Consider the following 20,032-nt stretch of genomic DNA (forward strand, 5'->3'; position numbering starts at 1 on the left):
TTTCACAAGAAAAAAAGGAAACATTTGAGAAAATTCAGAAAACATTTTGTGACACTTTACATCCATCCCTCCACTGATCGTCTCTCTCTCACCTGTAGCTCGGTGATCCAGGTACAGTGCCAGAAGGACTGCCCAGTCAACTTGACAAAGAACTCCCTCTCAGCTCTGCCCTTCATAGGTGGCGGCAGGGGGGCATCAAGTGGGGCATCAGGAGCAGGGGGAACGGGGATGGGAGGCGGAGGTTCACCCCATCGCCAATGGAGGATCTTTTGGACACGTCCTTTGATTGGTGGACACTAGAGGGGGAATACGCTTAATCATTAATTCTGGAAACCATGAGCTAGATATGGTAGTTTAATGTAACATGACTTAAAATAAGTTGAGCTTTGTTATCTACAATGGGAGTATTTTGCTATAATTATAGCGTGAATGAGAAAGGGACAGCTTCATTGGTTATTTACTGTACGTTTAGTCTTAAAATGTTTTAATTAAATCAAGTAAAATTGCCTTCTCAGATACGTCTCGTTACATTTAGACTGACAGCACAGTGAGAGGACAGTTTTACTTCACAGCACAAATGTGTCTAAATGTAATTGTTTAGCTGTGGACTTACAGTATTTAGACTTATAGACATCAGTGTCAGTTTGCTGTTGGGCCTCGCCTCGCCTCACCATGTGTGAGAGACAAAAACAGACCTACCTGGAAAAGCTGAAGCCTTCAATAAGAGGTTCGACTGAGAAACAAAGGACAGACAGTAGAACGGTGCCAAGTCCCCACAGCCGTTAATGCACACCTAGGTGTAAGACTGACGCAAGATCACGGTGGAAGCCAACGCAAGATCTCAGTTGAATCTAAACACTGGACTCCTACTGGACGAGACACGCAACACGCCGCATGAAATCTCGGCGCACAGCTGTGACGACATCTCGTCTATAAAGCCTAGCGCCACACACTACTCGTCGTCTTTTCCAATGTAACCCCCGAAAGAACAGTTTTGTCATTGGAGCCGCCGATAGTGTGGACCCGGCTCCGTCAGTTTCTGAGCACGAGAGGACTTCCCCGGATAAACCAAAAGGACTGACGCATACAATTGCTAACCAAGAGCGATCTCAAGTAAGAGGCTTGTTTCTGGGCAGAGATAGTAGTGGTTGTGGTTGTTGACTGAAGTTATTGATTGTTAATCAGTGCTAAGGTTAAATAAATTCAATTCAATTTATATAGCGCCAATTCATAACAGAAGTTATCTAATTGCGCTTTTCCTATAGAGCAGGTCTAGACCGTACTCTTTATAATATTAATTACAGAGACCCAACAAATCCCACTAAAATAAACACTATTGTATCTTTTAAAGAGCAGTTCCCTGTGGTTATTGTGTGTATGTGTAGTGATAACAGCTGGTTGCTACAGTCAGCGCTCGGATCTCACCCTTCACTGTCCCCCTGTTAATGTAAGATACTGTAGTACCTTAAACATCAGCATTTTTAGGTGGACAGCCACCTTTGAGACTGTTTTTCATGTTTGGTTATTGGACCCTGATACAAGGGTGGTGCCCCATAATGATTAATCATATTAATAATTTTGATCATATTAATAATTGTATTAGTATTCATAAATATCTATTTTATTTCTATTTTTGCTAATAACCAAACCTGCCCTACCTGAATCCCAACATTGCAATTTAGTCCGACATTGAAATAAAATGTTTTGAATATAAACATTCTTTGCTACGTGTAATGATTTTGTCTTTCATCCTGCCACAGCAGTGGCAGCTGATTAGAAACCCGGTGACATGTATACCTGGCCATTAAATCCAGCTGGGGAAGTTTCTCTGATCTCTAACCCTAACTGGTTTTCACTCGTATACCTCACATTTAAGAAATCAGATTAATGCAAAAAGCTAAAAAAGTGAATTTAAAGGCACTAACTGAACATACAGCTATCATATCAATCATATAGCCTTATGTGACAAAAAGAACATATTTTTACTCCAAAACAAACTAAAGCCACAAAGTAAAAACACCAATGTGAAACTCCTAAATATGAACTACATTTGACTATTTTTAATCTCTCTAACAGAATGAGTTTAGTAATGTTTGTTATGTTTTGGTTTGTCATTTAATGTCCTATCATTCCTATTTTGTCTGAATATAAGAAGACATATACAATCTGCTTCATATATCAATAAGTGACTCATAAATCCTAAATTTGTAAGCCTGTAATTATTAAACAAGATGGAGAGAGTACACAGAGTCCTGAATCAGATATAGACAGCAATGAAATAAAACAGATCAGCTCACCGTGCATCGCGGACACAGCCACTCTCCGTTGGGGATCTCTGGCAGTGGCGGGTTTAGACAATGGATGTGGTAGGAGGAGGTGCAGGTGTCACAGCACAACAGTTCACCTCCGTCTTTACACACCCGACAGAACTCCATGTGGTCGTCATCCTCCTCCTCTGCCCCGGTGGGGACCCCCGCACTGACCTCTGATATCACTCTGTCCTCGCTGTCCTCCTCAAAATCCTCAAAGTCCTCATCCTTTGCTTCCCACTGGATTCCCTCTTTTTCCTGGGAAAGGAAGAACAAATGGAAACATTTGATTGATTGACATCACAATTAGCAGGGGTTTTTTGTTGTTTTTTTATTTTACAAAATGAACAGTCAAGGTGGATCCAAGTGAGGGCTATGGTTTCTTGTTGGCTTACAGTAACTGTGACTGAAAAAGTATGAACAAGGAGAACTGATCGATTCACACACTAGCAGGATTAATTTAAGGGGGAAAATGAAAGAACAACACTTGCCTTCCATCCTACTCACGGCTGAGATGCCCTTGAGCAAGGCACGCAACTACCTGATTTACACAACACTATTCCAGTAGAGGGCGATGTCAGGCAATGTTAAGCATATTTGTGGTCTCCTTTTCCTGCGCACCAAAGCCTATTTATGAGTAATGAGTATATTTGGGTACAACAACATTGCCACTTCAATTACCAGTGAACAAATCTGATTAGAAGAATAACTTAAATATCTGGTAGAAATTGGCATTAGTCGTGATGAGCAGTCAAATTCTAAAACTGACAACGGCTAGTTAGAAGACAGAAAGCTAAAAGGAAGTAAAGGAAGTCTGGAGGAAAGGAAGTATTACATGGTGGCAGCCGATGGACCTTTCCTTTGTGCAGGTGGATGTGAATCATTTATTGAGCTTCTGGTGCCCATTTTCACATTATCACAAATGGTGGCAGCGTCATGTTTCACAAATTAATGTTGCTCACAAATTGTATGTATATTTGCAATTTCTCTTAAGCTCTTGCATGGGTTCTCATTATGGCGTTTCTTTTGATTAGTGAAATGTTCAAAATGAGTGAAAGGGGAAATGATCTCTTGTTGCATATCGCCACTTGCACGTTGTAGCTTTGGTGAAACGCCCCCCTAAATAACAAACACCTCAGTTGAATATACAGCACCTTAGCAACAACAGCAACAACTGATAACGGGCAGCTGGTAACAGTTCGACAAACTTAAGTTAAAAAAGGATCAATTTCACAAGGATCTGGACCACAATTTAGTTGTTTTAACAGTGTTTCTTCAATGCGAAAACTATCCAGTAAAATACAAAAAGACAAGCTAAGAAAAATGTTTTCTCTGTGTTAGTATTTACAACTCCACCATACATTTTGGCAGTCCACACTGAATTCACACAGATTCAACCTGGGGACACTGAGAACAAAGGCCTGAAAGTGACACACAGAACAACACACTGTACCAGGTTTCACAGTGATTGGCTCAGCTTTCAACACACAAAAAGCCATCAGAATAAAGTGAATGATGCAATAATCACATAAAGTTCTACACATAGTGGCTTTAAAGATTGGTCAACAGTTTGGTTTTCTTTTTCCACTGGTAGCTACCGAGTCAGCAGTTTTAAACTGGCTTTCTTGAAGTGCTGATACAGTTCACCTTACCTGAGTTGACTAACCTAACTTGTTTCAGTATGGAGACAAAACGGTTTACTGTATCGTGGTAACCCAAAAAAAAAATTGGTTTTATTTGTGACATTACTGAACAGATCTACACCCACAGGACCACTTCAGGTATCTGTCTTTGTCTGGGAAGGATTGTGTGTGTCTGAATGCAGCCATCTTTCGTCTGAGATTTGTGAGATTTGATCATCTGGCGCTCCAAGCAAGTAAAAACAAACCACTTTTAACTGGGTTTTTTTCACTCAGGTTTGCCAAGTAGACATGTCACTTGGAGATAAATATGCAAACAAGGATGCTACGCTAAATCATACACAGAAAGCAGGAACGGACGCATTCTTGTGCAGCTGTACTCACGCAGTGCGGGCAGCTCCACTTGCCCTCGGGGGCCTTGTCCAGCTCGGGCTCAAGGCAGACAAGGTGGTAAGCTCGAGGACAAGTGTCACACAGGATGATCTCTCCACCCTGCTGACACACCTCACAGTAGTCCTGATGATCAGTCTCATAGCCGTCCCCCTCCTCTTCTCCTGGGACTGGAGGGTGCGAGACAACACGGGTAGAAAGACAGAAATGTCTGAAACATGTCTGAAAATGTGGTTGTTTTTTTTTTCATTTAAAAAAATCTGACTGAAAACATATAAATTAAAGCAATTAGCATATCATAATATATTCTCAGTCTGAAATACAACTCAAAAAGCAGGAGAAGCACTTTCTGTTGCATTTTAAGAAGATTAAGTAAACTTAACAGTGGAGTCTTGCAATAGAATTGGACATGCTAGACTGTATATCATGTATAATTATATACTGTACATATAACAGGCAGCTTTTGCTTACTTTTCTTCTTCTTCTTGGCAGGCCGTCCTCGCTTGTTCTTCTTGACACGGCCCGAGCTGTCGGAGCGAACCGAGGAGCTGTGAACGCTGGAGTCCTCCTGCTCAGACTCATCCTCATCCATATCCTCGCTCTGACAGAGAACAAGAGAGAGAGTCAAGAAAGTGGAGTGAAAGACAGAAAGGAAGAAAGAAAAAGGGGGTACACGGGTAATAAACAGGAAAAAGAAGAAGTTGGAATGAAGAAAGAGAGGTGGCACGTAGAAGCTTTGTACTCACTGAGCAACTCTTCTTCCTCTTGGCACCTATAGGTGATAGTTTGATACGAATGGGTGCCATCTTTTTAGCCTTTGCTGCAGCCTTTTTCTTGTCTGGGACTCGAGGACTTTTACTGCGCTTCTTATAGCCAGGGCCTGAATGAATAAGATCATATGTAACATTTGACATAAAAGAATGACAACGTAGTGTGTATACTGTATTAACAAAGGAGGAAGAGTAAATAAAATGTTTGTGACCCAAGGCACACTTAGTTTATTGTCTTGTATTAGCATGTAAACCACAATGTAAGCTAACAACAGCTGTTCACAAGACATCAGCATGTGATTATTGTTATTTTATCACTCGGTTTTATCAAGGGTCAGTTTTTACTGGAAACTATTTTCCTACATTCCAACTATTTAACACACTTATCATATCGGTGAAATGTGTGTACATCTGCTTAATTTTACTACTCTGTATGCTTTACTGGATTACAAACTGACACAAAAGCTAAAGGGGTGCAGGGAGAGGAAGGCTACAGGTCTGAAGCCGATCACTGACCTTTGCCCTCTTTCGTCTTGGCCTTTCTGATTGGTGGCGGCTGCGGTGGCGGCTCAGGTGAGGCGGTTGCTGCGGAGACCTGCTCGGCGACAGCGATCGCAGCAGCTGCAGCGGCTGCCGCAACAGCGGCAGCGTTGCCCTTGAAGGGGTTGTTAGAGCTGAACTCCCTCCACTTGGCCCCCAGGATGGTCATCATCTTTGACATGGGGATCTTAGGATTCTTCTTGGCTATCATTGGCCTGGGGGCGAGAGGTTAGGGATAATTTAAAAATGCTTTGGGGAGAGAAACCATACAGGCAAAACCCAGAAATCTAAGAGCTGTGGCATAAGACTTTTTCAGTATACTTTGTTATCTAATCATGTTTTAATTTTTGCTGACTGTCAGTTATATTTATATGTATAAGTCACAGGAATGGTCTGTATATAAAATCTGTAGTATTTGCAAAAGTTATTGATATATTGTAGTCATTTGGTAAAAGAACTTCAGGGAGTTTAGTTTTCCACTACTGCTCAATCTGCTAGTGGAGTTGAGACAGCCAAATAACTTCCCAACACGGACATGCAGCGGACATTATGGATTACTTCATGTTATCAGAGTCGATGCAGGTATGAGTCAGCCACAGAGGCCGAGGCTCAGGCTGCCACCGACACACTGACAACACTGCTGCCTGAAAAGCACAACTACAGTAGATAAAGACACAGCTGCCAGAGGAAGACAGAGGCAAGTAGTAGTACTTGTGCTCTTGTTTTCAACCCACGCCACCTGTATCTGTGTCAATTGTTGTTGAATGGTGCTGCCAGTGCAGAGGGAGGCTGGTCTACATGACAACGAGAGTCTTGAAACGTCATTATGAACAGTTCTGTAGCACTATAGCGATTACAACAACATCCAAATAGCAGCAAAACTTTCCTTTAATTCCTGAATTCCTTCCAATCAGTTTGTAAGGTTTCAATCCACAATTGTTTCCACTCAGCAACTCACCGACTTAATCCTGTTCTGAGCAACAGCATATTTAACAATCAAATCATGAAAACTGTCAAAACCAGCTAATAAGTGACATTTAACACCACATCTTGCTACATTAAAAGTGGAACTTAAACACAAACAGGCTTTTTTGAAAATAAGAATGGGATGTGAGATTCAACATAACATGGCTATAACTCCATCACTATGCCAAAGGTACTTGCCTTGCAAATTGAAAAACACTGTATATGGATGTGATGTTTGCATGTCTTGATTTTACCAACAGCTACAGCCAGCAGTCCACGTCAACACCATGTGGAAACGAGAGAAATACTGTACCTCATGAACTGGCTGAAGGCTTTGTAGTTGGTGAGTTCCCTGTAGTCCTCCTCTGTGAAGGTATGATCAACATCCTCCAGACCCCACTCCTTCGCCAGCTGGGCCGAGGTCTTCTGCTCTATTGGTTGCTGAGAAGAAACCACCAAACAGAACAGAAAGATAATAAGTCAAACAAGGGTGGACTTGTCAAAGATTACTTAGGTGCTTTTAAATTTTTTTTTTTTTTATTCTTTACTTTTGTTGTTTCCTCCTGACTGCTGTCCCGGTCCCCATCGTCTTTTTTCTTCTTCTTGGTTTTCTTCTCCTTCCTTTCTTTATGTTTCTTCTTTTTCTTTTTCTCTCCTGATCCATAGTCGCTGGCTACGCTGTCGGAGTTCTCGCCGTAGTCTCTTTCTCTTTCTGAGTCTCTCTCTACATCGCTGTCCTGAAGAGGAGAAAATAAAGACGGTGTAATGTAGTCAAGAAAGTAAAAAACATCCAAAGCATGACAGCTTAACAAACTTACAATCTTCTTGCGTTTTTTTGTTTTAACAGGTTTCCCCTCTTTGTCTTTCTTCTTTGTGTCCTTCTTTTTCTTCGGTCGCCCTTTCTTCCTGCACGGGACCTCTCTGTCTGATATCTCTGCCTCTTCGTCTGGGAGGAAAAGCAGAGGAGAGAGTGAAGCGTGAAAGAAAGACAGCTATCAGAATCAGATGAACAATAATCTTCTCAAATGCTTCCCAACACCCGGCTAATCCCCGCTGAACATAATTGAACACAGCAAAAGCTGCATGATTCAGCTACCTCTGACCTCTGTTTGAACTGTCACACATGCTAAGTTAGATACAGTTTGTCAGAAGGGCTGTAAGTAGACCGGACAGCTTGGTGGTTCCATAGCATAGGGATCATTTGTTTATGGTGATTCAAAAGTATGACCGACACCTTTTTAAACAAACTATCTCTGGTGTCCTGATGTGTAAAAACAGAATTTAAAAAATCTTGTGTTATTATATTTTTTAAAAAGTTTTGATTCAAGGGAATACAAATATTTAAAAACCTCCCTCCTGTCTAATATCATATAAGACTCCCAGCCACAGTACATCGAAAATACATGACTGTATCTTTCAGGGAGCAAATGATGTGAAAATATCAGGTCAGTTATTCCCCATGGTACTTGTGCAATATCACAACCACAGGGAAAGCAATTTAACCTGCAACCTGACCTGGCTTGAAGTAGAGAAGGAAGGACGGAAAGACACAGAGGAACAGCAGCAGCCTCAGCTTCAAAAGAGAAAATGCAGCAAAGCATTAAAGCAGAACCAAAGTATGAGCTGCGGTCTCCGCCATGCAACCAGTCTGTTTGATAGGCTGCATTTTGACGGATTTTATTGTCTGCCTGCCTTTGTTGGTGAGCGCTCCCACCAGCAGCAGCAACAGCCCCCCCCCACCACCTCCTCCTGCTCACTCCCACCCCGTCCAACAACCAGCCCCCTGCCCGCGTATCGGTGCAGCGCGCAGCCGCCAAAGACACGCCGGGGGCGGCGGCAGCACGCACGCAGGGCTCGGTGATTCAGAGGCCGCCAGCGGGACGGTGCGGTGAACTGGAACGACTTCTTCCCCGCTGTGCAATTCCCACACCGGGACCCCGACCACTGTTGCTAGAGGTCGTAAGGGGGTTAAGGTCCTCGTCGGGAAGCTCGACACTAATTTATCTGTCTGGCACGGCATGGCGGCAGGTCCGGAGTCGAGCTAATTAGGTCTAAAGACAATGCACCGGATGACTACTGTAATATTCATATTTGTGTCCCGTTTATATGGAGTGATCTCATATTTTCTCCCTTATGACATCTGCACTCTGACTTTTATGTTTTTTCTCTTACATCTGCATTGCATCCAAACCAAAATATTAAGTTATTATTTGCCTTTTATGGGGGAAAAAAGCAACCTTAAGGCTGCTGCACTGCTATTTTTTTTTTTACTTCTACTATTGCAGTGTGGTTAACCTGCCACTACTTTCTGCACCCGTTACTTTCACTGCAAGCTTATGCAGCTCCACTGTCACAGAAACTTCCAGAATGTCATGCATTCAGTCAATCATCGTTTTGACAAGATCAATTCTGGATATGCTGCTGAGGGGCGCAACTCCTGTTCTTGTTTACTCCTGTTGAGTAAAAATACTTGATAAAGATGTTACTCAGCTAATTAGTATGCTAAGCTACCAGAGGGAGCTAAACAAACACCTTTCTGGCCTGTGAGTGAGCAGCATGCAGCAGCAGCAGTGTCCTATTTTGACCTGTCATAGAGACAATGGAGTAGGGGGACAAGTTTCTGTCTGGCACCACCATTTGACACTATCAGCCAGCTTTCAGGTCTGCACAGCAAAACGCATCATCTCCTCCCTTGATGGGTATCAAATATAGCCTATATAGCCTCCGGCCAGGAGGAGTCCATGTTTTCGCCAGCCTTTCTTGCCGTGAGCTTTCTTTACCCTTCAGGGCGACAGTATTACCCTGCAGACCGAGCTCATTTACATGTCATGCATGTCTGGGAGCTGTCAAATGGGATTTAAGGGACACACGAGCAGCAAGTTTTGATGGTGGAGAAAGTGAGCTTGCGACGAAAAGCAGCTGTGGCAAGTTAGTTTAAACTTTGTTTGGATGAGCTTGAGGTGAAGAGGAAGCGGAGTGGGAGAAAATGAGCACATAGACCGCAACAACAACACCACCACAGAAACACTTCTGGCCGGCTGTGTGTTTTTATTTGAGCATTTTGTTGCAAACTGGAGAGTTGTGTTTGTGTTTGTTTTCAAAGCGCGCTCTCTCGTCTTTTTGCAGCCAGCCGCAAATATGGCACCTACAGCAACATATAGGTGCAATAACAAAGGGTTATAGCTATAGCGGTTTTAGGAGGTGAAACGTGAAAAAAATCTGGACTAGTAAGTATGTTTCTATTTTGTATGCGCGCACCCGAGTCCTCGCTGGTCTCTACTGTACCGTACTAGACCTGGAGAAGCACATATCTGGTGCACAAACTGCGGCTTTCGGGTACTTCCAACATGCCCTTTCTCCCACATTTCATTGCGAGTAAGTGTGTTTTTATTTCGTGAGCGCGCTCCCGACTTTGTCCGCCAGTTTTCTGTACTGTACCTGGCGCGGCTGGTGTTGCAGTTTCCCGAGGCGCCGCCGGCGAGTTTATGTCGCTTGCGTTCTCGTCTAGGTCTCCGTCGTCGTCTTCTTCATCAAAATCTCCTCCCTCGGAATTAACCACCATGCCCTCGTCTTCCTCACAGGACCGGAGAGGAGAGGACATTATATTCCTGTCATTGGATCCGTCCTTGTATTCAAAAAAGCGTACTCTTGCCCGAATGTATATTTATTTAATATTCAAATCGGCACAGAAAAAAGTGGGGGGCGTTTTGAAATATTTTACACTAGGCAGAGCAACAAAGATGGCCGCCCTCTTATATTTATTTTTTAACAACCCCCCCAATAAGAAAAAATCCCCTTACATAAAAAATGGCTGACTATATTATTTCAGAACGCACCCCCCTCCTCCTTTCTCTTTCTCTCCCCGGCTCTCTTTCTCCCTCTGCGCGCCCCCTCCCTCCTTAAAAACGTACACATTGTTACAAGAAAAAGGGGTGTGTGACTGCATGTAAGTTACATTGTTACTTGTTTGTTTCTTTTCTGTGTGCCCCCACTCTCTCTCTCTCTCTCTCTCTCCCCCCAAGTCCGGATCAGTCACGAATCCGACAGACTCGCCTGGTGTCACTGTCATTTGCAAGATCACACGCAACAACTCTCGCTTTCTGCATTGCAGAGCCCGACACAAATCTATCAAATATGGCCACCTTATATTCTCCGGCGCCCCCACCGTTGTATAAAAAAGTATTTTGGAACAGCAGCAGGGTTGTGTGTGTGTGTGTGTGTGTGTGTGTGTGTGTGTGTGAGTGCTGGGGAGGGATTGAGAGAGGGGGGTTGGGAAAATCTGCCGCAGCCATGCCCAGACTTACATCAGATTGTATTGCTTAAAAATTAACTACTTGTGGTGGGGATGAAAACAATTCAGAACATGCTAACTATATTTCCCCCTTCATAAACCACCATATTAAACAGCTCAAAGTGCATAATCCATCTCTAATACAGAGGTATAAGGCAAACACAAGAGATTTTGTGAACACTTACTGTAAAATAAGAAGCAGCAGGCTGTGTCAGCTGGATGGCAGTAAGGCCATGGGAATCCCTACATCCCATCCAGCCCTCAGTGGCTGCTCAGGGCACTTTTGTTTTGACAAAAGGAATTTTGATTTGCCTTTCACATTCAAACCTCTCAACAAAATAGGGGTCAGACGGGAGAAACTGTGACACCGCTAGAGATAAAATATGAAAAATGATCCGCACTGGATTGAAACATCTGCATCCTGATGAGCTTCTAACATTTTACGCAAAAAGAAAGCCATGTTAAAAATGAATGGAGTTTAACGATTCATAAGGCTTTGATTTCGTTGAATTCAACTCATTTTATTGCATTTATTCACTTAAAAAATAAAAAAGCAGCAAAATGAGTCAGTGACAACAATGCAATAATCATATTTCTCATAATGACTGAATGTATTTCCTCGATGCAGCAAAGGTTCATTTATTAGTAGCAAGAGGCCTTTAATCCCATGAATTCCCCTAAAGCATCTTTGGTCACAGGTGACAATAAGCACAGTTCATAAATATTGAATTCACTTGAGCTGAAAGTTCATTCTGGACCTTGAAAATAGTAGGAAAATAAATCTTAACAAAAGGTCCACTTACTAGGTGTTTCTGGAGCTTTAAATTACATCTAACAGCTTCAGAGCAAACCAGAAGACTGTGAGTAGTGATGAGAAGATCAGTTCTTTTAAGTAACTCTGTTTGTTTTGTTCACCCGCCACTAGCGAACCAACTCATGAACGACTCTTTTGGTTCTGTTTTTTTTTTTTTAATAAGGAAAAGGCTCTAACTATCTTCCCAGCTCAGCGTGGGTTTGTACTTGTGAACAACTCGTTCTTCGGCTCAGTGGGTGTGTGCTTCGTGCTACTGGGTTAGCTCGGTGAACGAGTCTGTCGCTGAGCAGCGGCTCTCACTTGTTCTTCGGTGTGCAGAACGAACAAGTTAACTTCCGAAGTCAACCTGGTTCTTATGCACAACTGCGCAAGCACCATTTAGAAGCAGGATTTTGGATTCACTTTGTTTGCGAATCGAGTTAACTCGTTCCTCTTTAAGAGTTGTTCAAAAACAATGAGTTGTTCAAAAAGAACGGTTCGTACACAAATCTAACATCAATAACTGTGAGATGTGTTGAAACCTCAGGAAAAAGCTAGTAAGTGGACTGTGTTTGGAGTTTTTTGGTAAAATTTTATTTACTGATGACTTTCATGTCAGCACAAGGTTAATAGGTCTTTTTCACAGAAGACAATTTAACATGTCACAGTAGGAAAAGCACAAGTGTAAATAATAACATTAATTAATTATGGGTAAACTTCATCAAGCTGCTTCAGTTTCAGGATCCTGGTTTTGTGCATGCTGGCTCACTGTCGTGGCTTACTGGGACACTTGAATAGAACAGAGCCAGTGGCAGTGTTATTAGTAACACCTATGCTTTCCTTACTATATGTCAAAATGTCTGCTGTGAAAAAGGTGTGTTTTTGAGGATGCTCAGCATGTTGCTCTTAACTGTTGTGTTTACAGGTGAAGCTGAGTTGTAAGATACAGCAGGAGGGACTCATTCAGTGTGTCCTCCAAAAAGTTAATTATCAAAATGTTTGATTAAAATTCAAGTATCTCAACTACTGTCAAAACCGAAGTGCCTCATTCAAAAATGTGGCTGTTAAAATGTTTTGGATTTACTCATAATTCATTTCTTATATTTCTTATATTCATTCCCTAAGAATTTTTTTTTTAAAGTTTAGAATCCACTGCAACTACAATTAAAGTATGTTTTACTTTAATATGTACACACAAGGCCTAAACTGCTTTTTACGGCATAATCATGTCATGCCAGTCACTGCATCAATCAATGAAACAATCAGTTAATTGGACACAGCTGGTCATAGAGCTACAAGCCTGAAGTTATTGCAAAAATGTAAGTATTGTAACAAGTTCTGTGTCTTAATTTTTAAGATATTTATGCAATGCAAATACTACTGCAAGCTGGTACTATACTTTGGTATTTACTAAGAATAAGCCAAAACCTTATTGTATCCTTAAACAAAATAATTTAACCCACAAAATCTAAAATTAACTAAAGCGCGTTCCCAACAAATTTGGAGTTATGTAACAAATATGCAAATTTGTGATTATGTTATGAGTGAGAGTGCCATGTCATGTGATATTGTTTGAACCAAGTTTTCAAGATATTTCGACAAGAAAAAAGAGAGCAGCGACAAGCATGTGACAGAAGGTGACAGCCCAGCCTGCCTCACTGCCAACACTGTGCGAAGCATCGTTTGTTGTTTATCCTCTCTGCATTCTGCCTGCGTGTGTTACTCTGTCAGCTGCGGCTTTTACACCAATAACTGGCTATCGTGTAAACAAGCATTTCAATTACGCCTCGTCTGCCTCTCTCTGCTGCAACAGGTGCCTGAACCACTCCAGCTCAGCTTCCCCCGCGCCCACAAATGAGAAGAGAGGAATTTGTTAGTGCCTGATTCAACGACCACATCTGCCAAGAGAGACACGGTGCAATGCAAGACACACAGGGGGAGGAGATGTGTGTGCATCTGTGTAGGGAAAATGCGTCTGAGTGTGTGACTGGAGCCCCCCCTCCCAAGCCTCTGGCCATTGAGGTGCCTGCTGTTAACAGATTGGGTGGCTAGCGAGACGGTTGCAGCATGTGTGTGTGTTTCTATATGCATCTGTGTGTGTAGTCTATATATCCTCACCCACAACATCCATGTGTGTGTGTCATGACTGTGCATGTGTCTCATTATGCATCTGCAAACAAAACAAAAAAGAGGGTGAAACTAGCCAGGGCTCTCTCATATGCCACAGGCCCTGACACACTGCACTACTGTGCTGTGACTATCCCCCGTGTCCGTTTGGCAGGGAGACATGATGAGGATGAGAGGGAAACGCGCCTCCCCTGGGTGCTGCGCTTTAGCTAACCCAGATTTTATGCAGTGTGACACCGGCTCCTGTGCTCCATTCAAAGCAGAGCTGTCTGAACCGAGGCAACCCGAACAGAAGATAATGCCTAAATAACATTCATGCAGCGGAGAAAAAGTAAGCTTTACACATCCCAATAAAGTGTTGTGAGTGAAAGTGTGACATATTCTTTTTGTGTTTAGTCTTGCATGAGCCAGTTAATACATTCAAATTATGGGTCTTTTGCCCTTTGAGACCTGAAGCTTCTGAAGGAGTTTCATGAGTGTTTTAGAATCCAGAATTATTGTCTACAAAGTCCATCCATACACAGAACAGAATTTAAAGGGCAAAGAGGTGATCATGTTCAGTCAAAGTCAAACAGTGGCCATCTGCAGCCATCTACCAGAGCCCTGTCTATTCTCAGCTTTAGTTAGTTTTTGGTGCAAAGATTTGTTTTAGGTAATCTGTTCACACATGGGCATCTCTAAATACAGATGTAAATTCCCCTAAAACACCCCAAAAATGCACAATCAGGTGTCCACATACATTATGTGGAGTTAAAAGAGATGAATTTGTGGGACACTTTTGGTGAGGAACTTCAAACGTGTAGCACACTTTGCAAAAGTTTACAAAATGTTTAAAAATAATTTATTGAAAAAATATTACATTGTATGATCCAATACCATTTTGACATTAGTATGGTGAGGATATTACAACTTTTTGTGAACTGTTTCTTTTGATACCAAGTGGGTAATATACGGTAAGAACGGTAGTGGTAATAAGCTGTTTATTTGGTCTATAGAAATTCTTTTATGTTGTGTTGTTTTGTTTAATTGTATAATTATTTAGGACCATAATACATTTCAAATTCAATATGTCAAATCAACCTGGACAAGGATTCACACCTGAGGTGAGATATCAAACAGCCACCTGATTTGCCTAAAGACTACTGAAAAACATTTTACTCACACATTAAAAGCTAAAATAGTGAGAGTGCTTTAATGCAGTGGTTCTCAACCTGAGAGTCGGGACCCCCAAGTAACTCTAACCCCCTCACTAAGATAAATCTGAGGGGTCCTGAGATGATTAACAGGATAGGAAAACAGAAACACAATATTCTGTTAATTTTTAGATTTTTCCTCAATTTTTTTCACCCTGTAAATTACTGAATAATTTTACCTATTGAGGCCTAATCATATAAAACTGGTTAAACTTTGGTTAAACTGGTCACTAAAAACAGACATATACCTGTGACGAGGTCACAAGTAGACATTGCTTCGTGTTAAGGGATAACATGCCAAAAAAGATTTTAAACCACTGCCCTAATGATAAACAAAAAGGCAATGTTTGCATGATATACATGCTATATGCTACTCACCTCCAGCTGTAACATTGTGATGTCAAGGTGTTAATTCATATCTAGGAGTCCCACCTCTTAACATTAATCCCTCCTAAGAGCCTGAGGAAACAAGATGTTAAAAACACATGGGTGAATCTGGAGTATAGCTAAAAACATATTCATTGATTGATTCTTTTGACCAATCAATACTCACATTTTTGGTTAAAAGATCATGGCATTCAATGTTAATACAAAACTACGCAGTTTTAAAGAGCGCTTGCCACTTAAGTTCTACAACATATTATGCTAATTTACATGTACCACGGTAACACCATTTGTGAGGTGAGTGAGAATCTGGCGAGTGAGATTCTGCAATTCGGCTATACAGGTTCTCGGCCTCACAGCTTCAAAAAACCCACACCTACTTACCATGAATGAAAGACTGACCTGACAGTCATTCACACCATGATTATAGTTTCTTACATATTGCGCAGGTCCGACTTGTAGAAGAGGGCGAGGTATGAAGATTGGGAGCACGCCCACTCGAGGCCAAGACCTACGCCTTTGAGTGGTTGGATGACTAGAAAGGCGCTATGTAAGTACATTCCACCAATTTACCATTTAAGCCCCACCCACCTGTATTTGCTATTTCTGCGGTTTCACCCATTCCTCTAATTGTATTTTTAAACCAAAACTGGCTTATTCTTAATGTATTGGCGCTATAATGCTGCTAACATGGCTTCCTGAACCTTTTACACATGAAAAAAAAAAAACACGTCCCTGGGTGGGCTCGAACCACCAACCTTTCGGTTAACAGCCGAACGCGCTAACCGATTGCGCCACAGAGACAGATGCGATGTGTATGGGTGTGGCCTCAATCTTCAAGCCCCACCCACCGGTATTTGCTATTTACGTAACTAACGTTTTTGTTAGTAATGTAACTACCGTTAGCTAGGTTGTTGGTTAGCACACTGTCGCCACAGTTGCTGCTGCAAAGCAGTTTGCACTTTGTGTGTTTCCCATTTACAGAGCCAGGGCTGTGTACAAACTGTGGATTTTTTTTCAGCGCACACACTGTGTACTGCTCTTTTTTCCGTGCAATATTTAGTTTTCTCATCTTAGTTTTTTCCTATTTATTGACATTGATATTATATACCTCCACTAGTGCTGTGCAATATCTTAATAATATCAACAAGCTACACTTAACTTGACAGTACATGCACCACTGCTTATCACTTATTACTGATTTTATTACATTGTATTATCATCATCAACCGGTAAACCCACCTGTATGCCCACCTGTTACTTAATTTATTTTCTGTTTTTATAGTGTATTATATTTTTTTTTGAGTACTTTCTCCTGTGTGCACTGGCGTAAAGGCAAGCTACTGTAACAATGAGTTTCCTTTCGAGGATCAATAAAGTATTTCTGATTCTGATGATCAGGGATCAGGGATAACGTAAAATAATAAACTAGTTTCCATGATCAGGGATCAGGGATAAGGGTCAGAGAAACCCAGCATTTAATGTGTCACTTTGGCAGAATGGATAGGACACATCATTAGCAGCAGCATGTTCTTGCATCCAAAATAGTTGGACTTAAAGGTGGGGTGTACCATTCTAATCCAATACACGTATTTTTGTCAAATTAAGCGAATATCTGCTCACGGTCCGCTAGCTGTCAGTTCAGTGTGTGCGCTGAAAAAAAATCCACAGTTTGTACACAGCCCTGGCTCTGTAAATGGGAAACACACAAAGTGCAAACTGCTTTGCAGCAGCAACTGTGGCGACAGTGTGCTAACCAACAACCTAGCTAACGGTAGTTACATTACTAACAAAAACGTTAGTTACGTAAATAGCAAATACCGGTGGGTGGGGTTGAGGCCACACCCACGGAGATCACATCAGTCTCTGGCGCAATCGGTTAGCGCGTTCGCTGTTACCACTGCATTGTAGTGTGAAATAATCCATTTAATAATTGTTTTCGCATATGAATGCTCAATTTAAAATGCCATGATTAAAGTTTCTGCCATATTATCCAGCCCGACTTCTAGAAGCAAATTGCAAATACCGGTGGGTGGAGCTTGAAGTTTGAGGCCACACCCCCACAGATGCCATCTGTCTCTGTGGCGCAATCGGTTAGCGCGTTCGGCTGTTAACCGAAAGGTTGGTGGTTCGAGCCCACCCAGGGACGTTGGGATTCATTCACAAGTAACCAGGAAATTCCACGTAAAATAACAAACTAATTTCCATGTGTAGTCTGTATGACCCTAGGGCGCTAAACTGTACATCGATCATTACATCTCTGCCATACTTGAATATTTGTGCAAAATTCTGTGTACTGCTCTTTTTTCCGTGCAATATTTAGTTTTCTCATCTTAGTTTTTTCCTATTTATTGACATTGATATTATATACCTCCACTAGTGCTGTGCAATATCTTAATAATATCAACAAGCTACACTTAACTTGACAGTACATGCACCACTGCTTATCACTTATTACTGATTTTATTACATTGTATTATCATCATCAACCGTAAACCCACCTGTATGCCCACCTGTTACTTAATTTATTTTCTGTTTTTATAGTGTATTATATTTTTTCGAGTACTTTCTCCTGTGTGCACTGACGTAAAGGCAAGCTACTGTAACAATGAGTTTCCTTTCGAGGATCAATAAAGTATTTCTGATTCTGATGATCAGGGATCAGGGATAACGTAAAATAATAAACTAGTTTCCATGATCAGGGATCAGGGATAAGGGTCAGAGAAACCCAGCATTTAATGTGTCACTTTGGCAGAATGGATAGGACACATCATTAGCAGCAGCATGTTCTTGCATCCAAAATAGTTGGACTTAAAGGTGGGGTGTACCATTCTAATCCAATACACGTATTTTTGTCAAATTAAGCGAATATCTGTTCACGGTCCGCTAGCTGTCAGTTCAGTGTGTGCGCTGAAAAAAAATCCACAGTTTGTACACAGCCCTGGCTCTGTAAATGGGAAACACACAAAGTGCAAACTGCTTTGCAGCAGCAACTGTGGCGACAGTGTGCTAACCAACAACCTAGCTAACGGTAGTTACATTACTAACAAAAACGTTAGTTACGTAAATAGCAAATACCGGTGGGTGGGGTTGAGGCCACACCCACGGAGATCACATCAGTCTCTGGCGCAATCGGTTAGCGCGTTCGGCTGTTACCACTGCATTGTAGTGTGAAATAATCCATTTAATAATTGTTTTCGGCATATGAATGCTCAATTTAAAATGCCATGATTAAAGTTTCTGCCATATTATCCAGCCCGACTTCTAGAAGCAAATTGCAAATACCGGTGGGTGGAGCTTGAAGTTTGAGGCCACACCCCCACAGATGCCAACTGTCTCTGTGGCGCAATCGGTTAGCGCGTTCGGCTGTTACCACTGCATTGTAGTGTGAAATAATCCATTTAATAATTGTTTTCGGCATATGAATGCTCAATTTAAAATGCCATGATTAAAGTTTCTGCCATATTATCCAGCCCGACTTCTAGAAGCAAATTGCAAATACCGGTGGGTGGAGCTTGAAGTTTGAGGCCACACCCCCACAGATGCCACCTGTCTCTGTGGCGCAATCGGTTAGCGCGTTCGGCTGTTAACCGAAAGGTTGGTGGTTCGAGCCCACCCAGGGACGTGGGGATTTGCGCACAAGTAACCAGAAAACGGCACGTAAAATAATAAACTAGTTTCCATGATCAGGAAAAAGGGTCAGAGAAACCCAGCATTTAATGTGTCACTTTGGCAGAATGGATAGGACACATCATTAGCAGCAATATGTTCTTGCATCCAAAATAATTGGACTTAAAGGTGGGGTGTACCATTCTAATCCAATACACGTATTTTTGTCAAATTAAGCGAATATCTGCTCACGGTCCGCTAGCTGTCAGTTCAGTGTGTGCGCTGAAAAAAAATCCACAGTTTGTACACAGCCCTGGCTCTGTAAATGGGAAACACACAAAGTGCAAACTGCTTTGCAGCAGCAACTGTGGCGACAGTGTGCTAACCAACAACCTAGCTAACGGTAGTTACATTACTAACAAAAACGTTAGTTACGTAAATAGCAAATACCGGTGGGTGGGGTTGAGGCCACACCCACGGAGATCACATCAGTCTCTGGCGCAATCGGTTAGCGCGTTCGGCTGTTACCACTGCATTGTAGTGTGAAATAATCCATTTAATAATTGTTTTCGCATATGAATGCTCAATTTAAAATGCCATGATTAAAGTTTCTGCCATATTATCCAGCCCGACTTCTAGAAGCAAATTGCAAATACCGGTGGGTGGAGCTTGAAGTTTGAGGCCACACCCCACAGATGCCACCTGTCTCTGTGGCGCAATCGGTTAGCGCGTTCGGCTGTTAACCGAAAGGTTGGTGGTTCGAGCCCACCCAGGGACGTTGGGATTCATTCACAAGTAACCAGGAAATTCCACGTAAAATAACAAACTAATTTCCATGTGTAGTCTGTATGACCCTAGGGCGCTAAACTGTACATCGATCATTACATCTCTGCCATACTTGAATATTTGTGCAAAATGCTGTGTACTGCTCTTTTTTCCGTGCAATATTTAGTTTTCTCATCTTAGTTTTTTCCTATTTATTGACATTGATATTATATACCTCCACTAGTGCTGTGCAAT

General features: G+C 41.9%; 1 protein-coding gene, 1 long non-coding RNA gene and 4 other non-coding genes across 11 annotated transcripts in view; 4 read left to right on the forward strand and 2 right to left on the reverse strand.

Annotated features, from left to right (window-relative positions):
* Nucleotides 1-10,462, reverse strand: part of chd3 (chromodomain helicase DNA binding protein 3) — a 45,068-nt gene extending 34,606 nt beyond the window's left edge. For 2 of the 5 annotated variants that reach the window (XM_044184976.1, XM_044184975.1), the window contains exons 1-10: nucleotides 10,054-10,462; nucleotides 7,434-7,561; nucleotides 7,164-7,352; nucleotides 6,929-7,056; nucleotides 5,626-5,864; nucleotides 5,086-5,219; nucleotides 4,811-4,940; nucleotides 4,334-4,509; nucleotides 2,298-2,567; nucleotides 93-296 (exon numbers count right to left, since the gene is read on the reverse strand). In XM_044184976.1, the coding sequence (XP_044040911.1) occupies nucleotides 93-296; nucleotides 2,298-2,567; nucleotides 4,334-4,509; nucleotides 4,811-4,940; nucleotides 5,086-5,219; nucleotides 5,626-5,864; nucleotides 6,929-7,056; nucleotides 7,164-7,352; nucleotides 7,434-7,561; nucleotides 10,054-10,216 (1,761 nt within the window). In that variant the 5' untranslated portion in view covers nucleotides 10,217-10,462. The remainder of the gene's footprint in view (nucleotides 1-92; nucleotides 297-2,297; nucleotides 2,568-4,333; nucleotides 4,510-4,810; nucleotides 4,941-5,085; nucleotides 5,220-5,625; nucleotides 5,865-6,928; nucleotides 7,057-7,163; nucleotides 7,353-7,433; nucleotides 7,562-10,053) is intronic. The other 3 variants (XM_044184980.1, XM_044184979.1, XM_044184977.1) reach the window with 2 other exon arrangements.
* LOC122870645 lies at nucleotides 9,285-16,153 on the forward strand. Of its 2 annotated transcripts, XR_006376637.1 has the most exons (3): nucleotides 9,289-9,543; nucleotides 13,513-14,157; nucleotides 15,853-16,153. It is a non-coding gene; the product is annotated as an uncharacterized LOC122870645 (long non-coding RNA). The 2 variants fall into 2 exon arrangements; XR_006376636.1 differs by lacking the exon at nucleotides 15,853-16,153 and having other exon boundaries at nucleotides 9,285-9,543; nucleotides 13,513-14,198.
* trnan-guu lies at nucleotides 16,134-16,207 on the reverse strand. The gene has a single exon. It is a non-coding gene; the product is annotated as a tRNA-Asn (tRNA).
* A 1,271-nt stretch (nucleotides 16,208-17,478) lies between these two features.
* trnan-guu lies at nucleotides 17,479-17,552 on the forward strand. The gene has a single exon. It is a non-coding gene; the product is annotated as a tRNA-Asn (tRNA).
* A 1,402-nt stretch (nucleotides 17,553-18,954) lies between these two features.
* On the forward strand, nucleotides 18,955-19,028 carry trnan-guu. Its single transcript has one exon. It is a non-coding gene; the product is annotated as a tRNA-Asn (tRNA).
* A 688-nt stretch (nucleotides 19,029-19,716) lies between these two features.
* Nucleotides 19,717-19,790, forward strand: trnan-guu. Its single transcript has one exon. It is a non-coding gene; the product is annotated as a tRNA-Asn (tRNA).
* The last annotated feature ends 242 nt before the right edge of the window (nucleotides 19,791-20,032 follow it).

Source organism: Siniperca chuatsi, linkage group LG22 (genome assembly GCF_020085105.1).
Source record: "Siniperca chuatsi isolate FFG_IHB_CAS linkage group LG22, ASM2008510v1, whole genome shotgun sequence".
In the NCBI taxonomy this organism is placed as follows: Eukaryota; Metazoa; Chordata; class Actinopteri; order Centrarchiformes; family Sinipercidae; genus Siniperca; species Siniperca chuatsi.